The 12571-nt window shown below is 58.2% G+C and overlaps 1 protein-coding gene across 1 annotated transcript; it reads left to right on the forward strand.

Moving 5' to 3' along the window:
* The first annotated feature begins 503 nt into the window (after positions 1 to 503).
* ARHGEF37 (Rho guanine nucleotide exchange factor 37) lies at positions 504 to 10655 on the forward strand. Its single transcript, XM_086621668.1, has 12 exons — positions 504 to 707; positions 1124 to 1247; positions 1663 to 1810; positions 2688 to 2887; positions 3429 to 3559; positions 4102 to 4206; positions 6179 to 6289; positions 7519 to 7848; positions 8751 to 8879; positions 9243 to 9438; positions 9876 to 10048; positions 10446 to 10655. The coding sequence occupies exons 1-12, from the start codon at positions 504 to 506 to the stop codon at positions 10653 to 10655; spliced, it is 2061 nt and encodes a 686-aa protein (XP_086477794.1).
* The last annotated feature ends 1916 nt before the right edge of the window (positions 10656 to 12571 follow it).

Here is a 12571-nt window from a genome sequence, read left to right on the forward strand (position 1 = left end):
CCTCTTGTTCAAGCACTGCAAAAACACTCTTTGTACTTTGAATAGGACTCTTGAAGGCGAGGCAACGTGCCAGGCACTGGCAGCCAAGGCAGGGAGGGAGCAGCTAGCCCTGGCAGGCAAACCTCACTCTGCTTTTGGGGACCAGCCCCTGCGCAGACCCAGCACCGGGTGAGTGCTGCCGGGCCCTTGCCTGCAGCTGGGGTTCCCCTTGCCTGCACCCTGGCCCTGCACGTGGTTGCTGGAGTTTGGACATGTGTGTGGCACGTCCCTGCCTGCCACACATGGGTGTCTGCCCTCCGCAGCCAGCCCGCTCCTGGCTTGTGGTGTTATAGTTTTGGAGCACCATCTGTGCCTTGCTTGTAAATACAGATGGCTTGAGTGTCCCCAGGGATGTGCTGTGGGCTGCCCCCAGCACAGGGGAAGGGAGCACGGGCACAGAGCAGGGCACCAGAGCACAACCTGTGCCTAACCCCCTGCTAGCCCCTGCAAACTGTCCTGCCGACATGGCGAGCGCTCATGGGGCAGAGCCTGATGCTGAGGACGAAGCCAAACCCGAAGAGGCTGTCTACGAGGAGGTGATACCCTGCGAGAGGATGGAGCTGAGCCAGCGGCTGGCTGTGGAGGAGCTCATCACCACTGAGGCCAGCTATGTCCACAATATCCAGCTCTGCGTATCGGACATCCGAGCACACCTCCAGAAGAAGCAGGTTAGAGGGGGGTATATCCCTGACCAGGGGCTGGGGACTGTAGGGTGAATCTGTTGAGAGCTGTGAGATGGCCAGATCATTGCAGGGAGGTCACCACATGCCCACCTTCCACCTTCCTGGGCTGCCTCCAAGCAGCTGAGGGTCCTGGGTCAGATGGACATTGGGTCTGACCCAGTACAGCCATGATATGGCTTTAACCCTGTATCTGCATGGCCTTATTGCCCTCCACGGGAGCACAGCCATGTCTCAGCATTCCCAATGCCTCCTGAAACAAAGCATTGCTCCAGCTCCTTGGGTGTTGCATGGGACAGCTAGAAGGACACGAGTGCTCAGGAGGGTGTGAGTACCTGAAGAACACATGGTCCACCTCTGTCTGATGCATTTCGCTTACCCTGGGACGTCTTTGTTCCCCTCAGCTGCCTGATCTTGACCTGGAAGGACTCTTCTCTAACACTGACGACATCCTCCATGTCTCCAGACGATTTCTAAAGGGTCTTGAGGCCACAGCCACCCAGGAACACGAGCAGCTGCTCTGCATCAGTAAGCGATGCAGCGCCGAGAGCCGACCCGCGCCCACCCGTGCCTTTGCTGGTGCTGGCAGTGCTGCTGCCTGGCACTGTGCCCAGGTGCAGCCCTCAGCCCACCCGCTCCAATGCCTCCTGTGCCTCCCTCTGCTCTGGGAAGTGCTGCTGCCTGCACCCCACCGTCCATGGGAAGCCACCCAACCTCACCCCAGAGGAGTAAGGTGGACCTGCCCAGCCTGCAGAAGGCGAGACAGGGGCAGCATCAGGCCCAGCTTAGCGGAGGTGCCCGGGGACGCAGAGCACTGCCCCAGCGTGTTTGGCTGGCACCACTCTGCCGCCTTCACCCTTCCAGCAGGCTGGGGAGAAACCTCCGCCTTTCCCTGAGGCCGTACGAAAGGACCATCCTTTCCAGCCTCATTCTCCTTCCCCAGGCACCCTGTTCCAGGAGTTCAAGGAGGAGATGGAGACCGTCTACAAGATCTACTGTGCCAGCTACGAGCATGCCCTCCTGCTCGTGGAGAGCTACTGCAAGGACCCCAGGCTGCAGGAGGAGATCTTGGAGACCCTGAATGCAACAGTGTAGGTACCTACTCCTGAGGTGACCACCTCCCTTTTCCCTGTTTTACCTTCTGTCCTTGCCCTTCTCTTGGGACAAGCTGCCTGCACAGATATGTGCCATCACCTTTGTGGCATTGCCTGGTGTGGTCCCTGGCACCCTGTCCTGCATCCTCGGGGCCATCTGCCAAAGGGTGCTACAGGCTGGTGGTTTTTATGGTGGACACCAGAGCAAGGGATGGGGTGGCGTCTACAGGTCCTGCCTGTTCCACGCCCTCACATCGCTCACAAGCCAAAGAATTTGTGTCCACAGAGGGCATGTGTTCCCCAGCTTCAGCCTGGCCCCAGGGCACCTGCTGGACCCCTCCTGCACTATCAGGGTGGCCACAAACACTGTTGGAACCAGGAGAAGGAGAAGTGCCAGCAGAGATGCTGCTGGGATTTCTGCTCCCTGTTTCTGGGCACAGAACTCTCTAACGCACCATGCCTCGCGTGCGGGTTGAAGGGGAGCCCTGCCTGTGCTGTGCCCACACCCTCCCTCATGCTGCCCTCGGAGCAAGCGCTGATCCCGTGTTTCCTAGCTAGACAAGCGCAGCGCTGTTCAGCGAGGCAGGGTGCCCGCCCGGGGCTGGCACTGCCTTCGGGGCTGGCGGGGATGGCGTCCTCCTGCCAGCACTCACAGGGAGGTGGCCCCACAGCTGGCAGGGAGCAGGCGTTCACAGCCAGAAGCCCCTCACGGCTGCTGGGCACAGCTCACCTGTGGGTCCAAAAGCAGCAAAGCTTCCCCGCAGCTGGAGAGGTGCTGCTTTCTCCCCAAAATGCTTGCAGAGAAGCTGGGAGGAGCTGGAAGGCGGAGGGGCAGCCCTCCACACTGACCTCAAGTGATTCCCCTCTCTATCAGACCTCACACAGGTGCATCGAACCTCAGCTTCTTCCTGGTGATGCCGGTGCAGAGGATCACCAAATACCCGCTGCTGCTGGGGAAGATCCTGGAGAACACCCCCACCACCTCCAGTGCCTACCTGGCCCTGCAAGCAGCCGTCCGTGCCATGGCCCAGGTCAACGCCAACATCAATGAGTACAAACGGCGCAGAGAAGTAGGTAAGCGGGCAGGGGGCACGGCATCTGGGAAGTCCCAGCCCAACCCTGGTCCTCTCCTCTTGGTGTTAGCACTAATCCCTACTCAAATCAGTTCAAAGCTCTCCTGGCCTCCACCCTTCTTGCCTGGTGGAGCCACAGGCACGTGCAGGCAGCGTGCGGCACTGCTCTGGTCCTGCAGATGCTACTCTGGGCAAGACCTGAAGGCTGCAGGAACAGGGTGCCATGGAGGGGCTGAGCACAAAACCAGTCTGTATGCATTCCCGGGGCTGGGGAGTGGGAAAGAACAGTCCTGCCCTTGGGATAGGAGAAATCAGGCTCCCCACAAATGGGAGCTGGCTCTTCTTCTTGGTTTTTGTGATACTTTCCCTGGGGCTGCTCCTGTTTGATGCGGATTGTACTTATCCTGTTGATCGCGACTTGTCAGCTCCAGCCCTCGGCACTGCTCACCCGGGTTGCCTGCTCAGGCTGCTGAGGATGCTGCCCTCAAGTTTCCTCTCTTGATCTTTTTTCCTCCCACCTTGTGTGCCCCGACCCGAGGCAGCAACCAAATACAACAAGGCCGAGCATCTGACCCTGCGGGACCGCCTCGCGCGCCTCAACACGCACTCCATCGCCAAAAAGACCACGCGCCTGAGCCGGCTCCTCATGCACGAGGCTGGCATCATGGCCAAGGTGGGCAGCCCACAGCCTCTCCTTGGCTCGTTTCTGGGGCTTTCTGCTGGTTCCCGATACGCCTGGTCAGCGGGAGGGGGAGAGCGGAGCCAAGGTGGCACGGCGGGTGCTGACACCCAGTGGCCCATGCTGTTGTAGAGCCACAAGCCTATTTTCAAGCAGCCTAAGGATGACTCCTGGTCCCCCATTCCGAGGATCAGTAGGGTAGGAGGGATGCAGGTACACACCTCGCTGCAGGGGAGCCCTTTGACCCCCAAAACACCCACAGGATCCTCGGGCACCCCGGCGAAACAAAAGACACCCCAGCGTTTCCCAGCACTGCAGTCAGACCAATAGCCCCATTTCTACTGCATCCCAAACACCCTACATCTTGGCTCTTTTCAATTTCCTGGAGCCTCTTGGGATCTCCCCTGCCTGTCCCCACCACTGTGACCTTCATGCAGGTGCCTGGCTGCTTTCTGTGTTAGCACCCAGTGAGGGGCATCAGCCCTACCAAGGCGTTGCCTGCCCGTGCTAGGGATAAGCTGCCACTTGCCTTGCAGACACAGGACAAGGAGTATGACGACCTGGAGGAGAAGTTCCAGTGTGTGGTGTCCAGCGTGACCACGCTGAAGGAGAACGTGGCATCCTACCTGGGCCATTTAGAGGTAAAACCCTGACCACTTGCAGGGGGTTGGCCCCATCCAGGCCTCAGGACCTATGTCTTGGGGTCACAGAGTACTTTCAAGCCCTATGGAAACCAGTAGCGGTGGGGATGTTCAGGGACTTACATCTCTCAGCTAAAACATACTCTTGTGCCAGGGGCTTGCACAACATCTGAGGATTGTTCAGGTCCAGAGGAGCTTAAAACAAAGTTGAGGCATTGCTGACATAGCCTGAGCTGGGTGTCATTTGAGGCCAACCAGTCCTTAAACTGATCATTATTTCAAGGCATTAAATAGCTGAAAAGGCCAAGCGTTGTTCAGCCTGGGAATTCTCGCATTAATAACAGGTATGAGGCAGAAGCATCCCCAGATCAGGCCTGACAACAAACTTCCCTTCTGAGATCACCTGCGTCAGTAGCAGCTGTGATTTTCTCATGGAAATCCCTTGGGGCATCTGAGGGAAATGAAACTGAGTGATGGCAAAGCTTGCAATCTCCAGACTCTGTATTATCAGGAAAGTCTCAAGAAATGGCAGAGGGTTCCAAAAGCAGCAATTCCAGGGCTGGAAAGACCTTGTCATGAAAATATTGACAAGGGCTCCCCATATAGAGTTGAGAAGGGGGAAAGGGGGATTGAAAGACTCCCTGTAGGCCCAAGAATAGGTAAAATAGGGTCAGAATAGAAAACACAAGGATGGCAATCTGTGTGACTGCAAGATGTGGCATCGGCTAGAGGAACAGGGGTATGACTGTTTCTTGGGACATTGGGAGCTCCTGAGGACCTGCCTGCCACGGCCTCTCATTGAGCTGCATCTCTAAGGCAGCTCCTTCGCTTCAGCTGGGGTATCAAGTGTCTGCAGATAGGCTGGGCAGCCTAGATAAGCTGTGGTTAAGAGTCATACTGTGGCTTGGATGCAGCTTCAGAGGCTGGTAGGGGAAGGTGGGGCTGCATGCGTGGTCCATCTCTCTGAAAGCCTCTCACAGCCACCCTGAGGAGCTGATGGAGATGTGTTTCCATAGGGCAGAGGTAGCCTGGCCTCTCTTTGCCCTGGCTGGCAGTTCTGTCTTGTGCATCTGTCTGTACCAGTGCCCCTACCACAAGGAACGCAAATCTAGTTTCATACAACATCATCACAACCACCTCTGCTTGTGCACTCAGGAAACACCACAGGTCTCAGAGCTGCTGCCTTCTGCTCAAAGCATCAATCCCATTTTCCCCTTCTATATTTCCATCTCCAGTCCCTCCTGCAGCAAGGAGGACTGCAATGGAAAGGCCGGGGTTGATGGAAATCAAACAGAAACTGCTCCTCCTGCTCCAGGACCAACTTCAGGAGCAGCACTCCAAGGAGCAGAAAAGTCAAGCCCAGGCAGCAGCAGGAGACCAGGTTTCCCTTGGCACTGGCAGCAGGCTGGGGCTCAGAGCTCAGTGCTCCCTTCTCTGGGTTGAGACACTGTGGGTCAAAACCTGCCTCCAGGCAGGAAAGAAGCTACTGCCCACAGGGTTAACATTAGAGCAAAGCTTCTCAAAGCAGAGGAGGGTCTCCACCCATCCCTTCCTTAGCTGCTTGCCCTTCCCCCCACTGTCCATGCAGAGGCAGGGGAAAGGTTTTGCGCACAAATACAAGGAACCGCAGAGCTGTTAGAGCACCAAACCCAAACATCAAAGCGCCAGGCAGCATCAAGCTGGGGCAGGCTGACCCGGGGCCACAGGGCAGCCTTGGCCACCTTGCTGGGGTAGGAGTACTTTTGCAAGCTGTGCACGACCCCTGCTTGAGGGGAGTTTGTTAATGCCCGAGCGAGCTCCCTGGCTCGCAGACCAGGGTAGCGCAGAGCATCGGTTGCCCTGGGCTGCTAGCACAGAGCACCCAGGCTGGGACATTGGTATGTCTTTGGGAACACAGGGACAGGTTACAGATGGGTTAGCTAGTTGCTGAGCAGCTTCTGCAGGTCAGGTCTGATGGCTTTCTCCCTTTCAGGTGTTCCTGTTGCCCACCCCACACAAGCGTGAGCTGCAAATGGACGAGGGACCTGCCCAGCAGTACCGCCACTTTGCAGAATACCTCCATTGCACCATTTTCCCAGAATTTGTAAGTGCTCCTTCCCTGTAGATCTCCTTCAGGGTCACAGCCAAGCATTGCTCTCACACCTTCTGCCAAGGCACAGCAGGGGCTGGCTGCTTCCCCAGGGCAGGGCAGCCAAGAGTTGAGGGGCACCCTGGAGCAGGCAATGTCCTCACCAACAGGCACAGTCCCCTGGGGCCTGAACATAAAGGAGCGGGTAACAGGGTCTATCAGCAGTCCCAGACACTGAAGTGAAGAACCAGCTCCAGGGTCCATCCAGGAAACAGGACCAGAGAGAAGCTACAGCACAGCTCTAAAGTCCATCCAGGGCTGGAGACAAGCTGCAACATGCATCTAAGAGCTGAGCTACCTAGAGCAAAGGTCCAAGGTCCACCCAGGAGACAGAGGCAGAAACCAGCTCACCCACGGCAATGCTCAAGTAGCAGCTGAAGGCCCTTAAATGGGTTGTGGGCAGGGGAGTGAGTGGGGACATCAGGTGAGGCTGGTCTGGTCTATTAAAGACTACTTGTGCCGTCAGGGCCTTGACACGTCTGTGGCCAGCCATGCAGGCAGGGCTGCAGTGGAGCACTGGATGGTGGAAAACCAGGTGTACTGTTTATTTGACTTGCACAAGCTGTTCGCTGCCAAACCTCAGCCCAACCTTCCCACATCTTGTGTGCACCCATGCTTGCCTTTGGGAGCCCAAGAGCCCCCCCATCCTTCCACCACCACTGCCTGGTTGTCCAGGACTCCCTCTTGGATGATGACTGCCACTGTAAATGCAATCAGGGAGGTTTTTAGGAGCGGTGAAGAGTGTGGCAGGGCAGCCTGAATCCCACACCTGGATGCTGGAATGCCCGGAGAGCAGCAGCATGGGGAGGGGAGGGAGAGCAGCTACATGGGATAACCACATAGACTCAGGGCTGAGGGCCTCTGTCAAACCAGGATGCTATGACCTGCATGGGACAGTCACTGCAGCACACTCCTTGGCCCATGGGACTGTGTGTGTGAGGGTCCTACCCGATGATTTTCATGGAGCGTGAGTTTTGAATCATGGCATGTCTGCTATCTACCAAGGGTTCATTTTGGTTGGCATCCTATGTGCCTTCAGGGAAGGATGCCTCGATGCTCCCTGCTCCACACAAGCCCTTCAGCAGGTCCCGGAGCTTTTTCTTCTGTGTGAGGCAGTGCCCCATGCAGACAGCTGGGCCTGTCTGGGGGGCTCACATGGAGATTTGGGTTCTCTTGCTCCACAGAAGCGACGCCTGGACAGGCTGGTGTGCCAGCCCCTCTGCAGCCTCTCGGACATGCTGGTGGGGCCACAGCAGCTAGTCAAGAAGCGCCTGGACAAGCTGCTGGACTATGAGGAGATCCAAGAGCGGAAGAGCGAGATGGGCAGCATAACGTACGATGAGGAGGCAGCCATGAACACCTACCTCGCCATCAATGCCCTGCTTGTGGCTGAGCTGCCACGGTTCAACCAGGCGGCTCTACAGCTCCTGGGGCAGATCCTGTGCTCCCTCAGCACCCTGCAACGGGACTTGGCTGCCCAGGTCCTGCACCAGGCAGAAAAGGAGCTAGAGCAGGTGAGAGTGACCCCTTGGCACGTGTGCCCAAACTGGTGCAAGTGCTGAGCCAGACCTGCCTTCTTCAGGCTTGGGACATCACTTGGGTGTCAGGGCGCTGAAGGTTTGCTGTAGCCCAAGCCTGCCCTTGCAGACACAGCTCCCTGTCTGGCACTTGTAAGTGATCTCTCCTCTCCTTCAGCTGCGGAAAGCCAAATTTTGACTTCTTCACTGCCAGGAACTGTCCTGCTCTCTCTTTGAGAAATTGAAATTACCACTGGTAATTTATTGATGTGGTGCCTGAAAGATCAGTGTTAACTCAACTCCTGAGGGCTCTATGCTGGGAAGGCAAGGAGGAGAAAGACACCTCCTGGCTTGAAGAATGAGAGTCCCTCAAACAAACCCCCATCCCCTGGGAGATGTCTCCCAGGACTCCTCGCTGCAGACACTCTTTCTGAGCCTGATGTTTCCAAATGTGAGGATAGTGGTTCAGGCCTTGGGGCAGAGCATGGCCCTGGCCTGACTCATGACCAAGATGAAAACAAGATGCAACCACGTGGAGGTATCCTTTCAGGCACTGCTTATGCGTAACTAGTCATGAGAGTGGGTTCCTCTTGTTCAGTCTGGGATGCTGCAGACGTCTACTCTGTAGCTACATCTACCTGTTGCACTTTATAGTCAGGTGTGACGGGCTTTGGGCTCAGGGCAGGACAGCAGGACCCAGGGCTATGTGCAGCCCAAGAGTCCTGCATGTGACAGCCCTGCCCAGGGCAGGTGGCTCAAAGCCAGTGAGGAGCAGCTTTGATCCTACATGGAAGGTGCACCTGTAGTGGCAAGGTCTTTTCTCTTGCTTCTCTTTTGACCCTACCTACAGCTCTTCCCCTCCCCAGGGCCCTCTCTGATCTCAAGGTCTGTCTTCACAGATGCCCCATGGACACATGCCTCTGCCCAGTTTCTGGAGGATGGTGGAAGACACCTTGCAGCAGTCCGGCACTCAGCTCCATACCTTCTGCCAGACATTTGAGACAGTCACGCCGAGCCCTGTGACACAGGTGGGAGCTGGGAAGGGGATGTCTGAGGCCAGCTGGATGAAGAGGCAGGACTGCAGCTTTCCAGGGCAGAACGTCTCCTTCGGGGGAGGTTGACTCAGAAAGTGGCACAGGGGGTTGCCACAGTATTTCCCCGAGGCAACCAACAGTTGGCAGGAAATAACCAGGCTGAAACAGTCTCAGCTCTTCTAGTTCTGGAGACTTGTCTCCAAACCATGAGGTAGAGCAGACGGTTAGTGTGAAGGAGTTTCTCTTCTAACCTCTCACTGGAATGTGATCATGCAGGAAGGAGAGCATGTGTACATGGAGGGCCTCAGTCTCCTGCCTATCTCATTAAGTGCTCCTCTGTCTCTTGCTCCCCACCAGCCTCTGAACCCTGCCGAGGAGCGGAAGGTCCTTTCCCTTGTGAGCAAGCACGGCCCAGACAAACTTTACCAAGTGACAAGCAACATAAGTGGCAGCAAAGACTTGGACCTGACCTTGCAAAGGGGACAGATTGTAGCTCTGCTGCAAACTGTGGACACTAAGGGGAACACGAACAGATGGCTGGTGGATGCTGGAGGTACTGTGAGTGCTACGGGGAGTCTCTTCTCACATCGGTATCTGGGTCAGAAACCAAACCTGAAGCACTTCCTCATCTTGGATGAAACAGCAGGCCATTGCCTCTTGGGTCCTCCCTTCAGGGTTTGCTCAGCCCCAACCCACCTCTGCTTTGCCAGCTGCACCCGTAGCCATTAGCTGTAAAGTTCAGGTTTCCCCATGAGGGAGCACTCGTGGCTCGTCATGGCTGGGAAAGGAGAATCCTGAGCACACAGAAATGTCTTGAAACCCCTTTTGGGGGGCATTTACTGCTGGATATCCCCTAGTGATGGACCAGTTTGAACAGGGCTGCTGTGCCCTGCCAGGCAACAGCCAAGTTGTTGTTCCTCTCTCCTCCAACCAGTCCCGCATGTGCCAGGCAGTGGGGCCCCATGACCTATATGTGTGCGTGTCCTCCAGGTCCCAGAGGGTTTGTGCCTGCTGGAAAACTCCAACCCTATTGCCCAGTACAAAGCCAGCAGCCTGGGATGCAGATGCCAGCCCTGGAGAGTGACACAGAGAGAAGGCGACATTCCTATGCGTCCCCTGAAGCTCCCAGGCCCCAGGTGGCCACCTTCACCCCAGCTTTCCAGGTGAGAGTGGGAGACAACCCCGAGGGCCATTCCTAGCAACCCCATCAGCTCCATGCTAGTCCTTGTGTGTGCAACGTGTGGGTGGGAGGGAAGGTGGACCTGCTTTTCCAGCTCACACATAGCCGTACACGTGCAGCCATGTGCCTAGCAGGGCAGTGTCACAGCCCCTGGCTGAGTGTCCATGAGGCTGATGTCTGCCTTTCTGGGACCTGGGGAGGACAGAGCAAGAGAACTGCACTTGGTGGGGTCCCTGGTGTCCCTCCATCGATGGCACTACTGCACTGCCCTCTTGGAAACAGCCTCTGTGTCCCCTCTAGGTCCTGCCCTGTATGTCCTTTCCCTCTTTGACTCTTATGTCCAGCAAGGGCTTCCTCCCTCCTTCCCCTGCCTTTTGCAGGTGGTCGCTGGCTTCTCCTTCGCAGCCAGGAGTCCACAGGAGGTGAGCCTCCAGGCAGGGCAGCCGGTGGTGGTGCTGGAGCCGCATGACAAGAAGGGGAACAAGGAGTGGAGCCTTGTGGAAGTGAACGGCCAGAGGGGATATGTGCCCTCCAGTTACCTGATGACTGTCCCTGTGCAGGAGCCTATGGGCTGGAGCTTGCCCGTGTGAGCATGGCCAGCCCAGCACCCAAGGGCACAGGCTTCGTTGGATGAGAGTGATCCGCTTGGCACCCAAGGACTTGTCACGGGAGATGCTGGAGGTGGGATGGTTGTGGTGGCCCTGGGCCAGGGAGGCAGTGGGAAGCAGCTGGCAGAATACAGTCCAGGGGCCGTGAACGCGGGGGGACAGTGATCAGGAGGCACTTTTTGATGGGTAGGTGTGAGGCTGCCATGTCCCATACGTGTTTGCACAAAGGAAAGGAGTGTGAGGGAGTGAGGGCAGGTGGCTGCAGTTTTCCGCGATGGGCTGAAATCCATGGCGGTGACGTAAGTGTCCCTGGGGGCGATGAGACAGCACTGTCCCCAGTGAGATCAGGACTGAGCTGCAAAGGGTGCAGCTCTCCAAAGGGGGTTGTCAGCCTGACATGGAGCATCTGGGGCTCTTGGAAAGAGGCTCTCGGGGGAATCGCTGGTTGTAAGGACAGAGACCGAAGCGAAGCAGCCCCAGTGACGCTGGGGCTTCCTGCTGCTCACTGGGGCACCATGTCCACTTGGGTGCCCACCCTGATGGGCCATTGCAGTCCCTTTGACAGCACAGCCTTCATGTCCTGCTAAAGGGCCTGGCAATGCCAGCCTGCTCCCGGCCGCCCCGTCAGCGATGGGAGGGTGCCAGGCTGAGTCCTGCAGCCGGGGTCCTGCCCAGCCCTCCTGGCCGCGGAGCGTGGCTCCTGGCCTCAGTTTCCCCCGGTGCAGCGGGGCTGGAGCTGCTGACCCCTCGGAGAGGCACTCCGAGCTCCGGTGACAGACGCGCTCTGTTCACCGATGCTATTTCGTGTGACCGACACGCTGACGTTGCCGGCCGTCATGCTGCCTCTCGGCCCCGCCCCTGCTAATTGGCTCCGCCCCCGCCGCGCGGCGCCGGGCCGCGGGGCTGCGCAGCGCACGTGGCGGCCCGGCCGGTGGCAGCGCGGCCGCCAGGTGGCGCAGCCGCCCCGCGCGCCGCCCGCGGCACCGCGCGGCTCGGCGGGACACGGGGAGCGCGGGCCTGGGGCACTGGGAGCGCTGGTTTTGGGGGCACTGAGAAGGCTGGTTTGGGGCACTGGGAGCGCTGGTTTTGGGGGCACTGGGAGCGCTGCTTTGGGGGCACTGGGAGCGCTGGTTTGGGGGCGCTGAGAGGGCTGGTTTGGGGTACCGGGAGTGCTGGTTTGGGGCACTGAGAGCGCTGGTTTGGGGGCACTGGCGGGCTGTGGAGGGATTCCGCTGCCGTGGTGGAGTGTGCGTGTCCTTGGCGGGCATGGGGACAGCCGAGACGCCGGGGCTGGCAGTGCCGGTGTGAGCTCGGCTGTGCCAGGCAGCGGCTGAAGGCGGGCTGTGCTCCACTCCTCCCAGCCGGTGCTGCTCAGGGCTGGGGACGGAGAGCGCAGCTCCCGGGGCCTCAGCACACCCGGTCCCCCTTGCCGACCCACACAAATCCCCAGCAGTTTGACGCATGCGTGATCTCTGGAAGCACATGCCGAGTGGAAGAGGTTTTTGGAAGAACCAGTCTATGTCGGTTGGTCACTGACCTAAGGCTCAGACTGGGGACGGAGACAGCACTCTGTCCCACCGCTGCCTGAGATGTCACAGCTCTGTGCCTCAGTTTCGCCGTGGTTTGTTCTGCTGTGTTGTTGCATGATGCTGATGGGGCTCAAGGCAGGGACCTGTGCCTGCAGCAGTGCTGACATGGTGTTGGAGGGGAATTTGGGAGCTGTCAGCTGCAGCCCCTACGGACTGGCACCGGGCTTCCTCCACCAGAGAGCTCGGCCTGTGGTGCTGCACTGCCCAGCCCTTGCTGACGGGCAGTGGAGAGCAGAGGCACTCGCTGGTGCAGCAGCCTGGCGGCATCCTGGCTGCCCTGGGCACCTGCTGCTTCCCACATCAAAGGTG

This window comes from Tauraco erythrolophus, chromosome 16 (assembly GCF_009769465.1).
Source record: "Tauraco erythrolophus isolate bTauEry1 chromosome 16, bTauEry1.pri, whole genome shotgun sequence".
NCBI lineage: Eukaryota > Metazoa > Chordata > Aves > Musophagiformes > Musophagidae > Tauraco > Tauraco erythrolophus.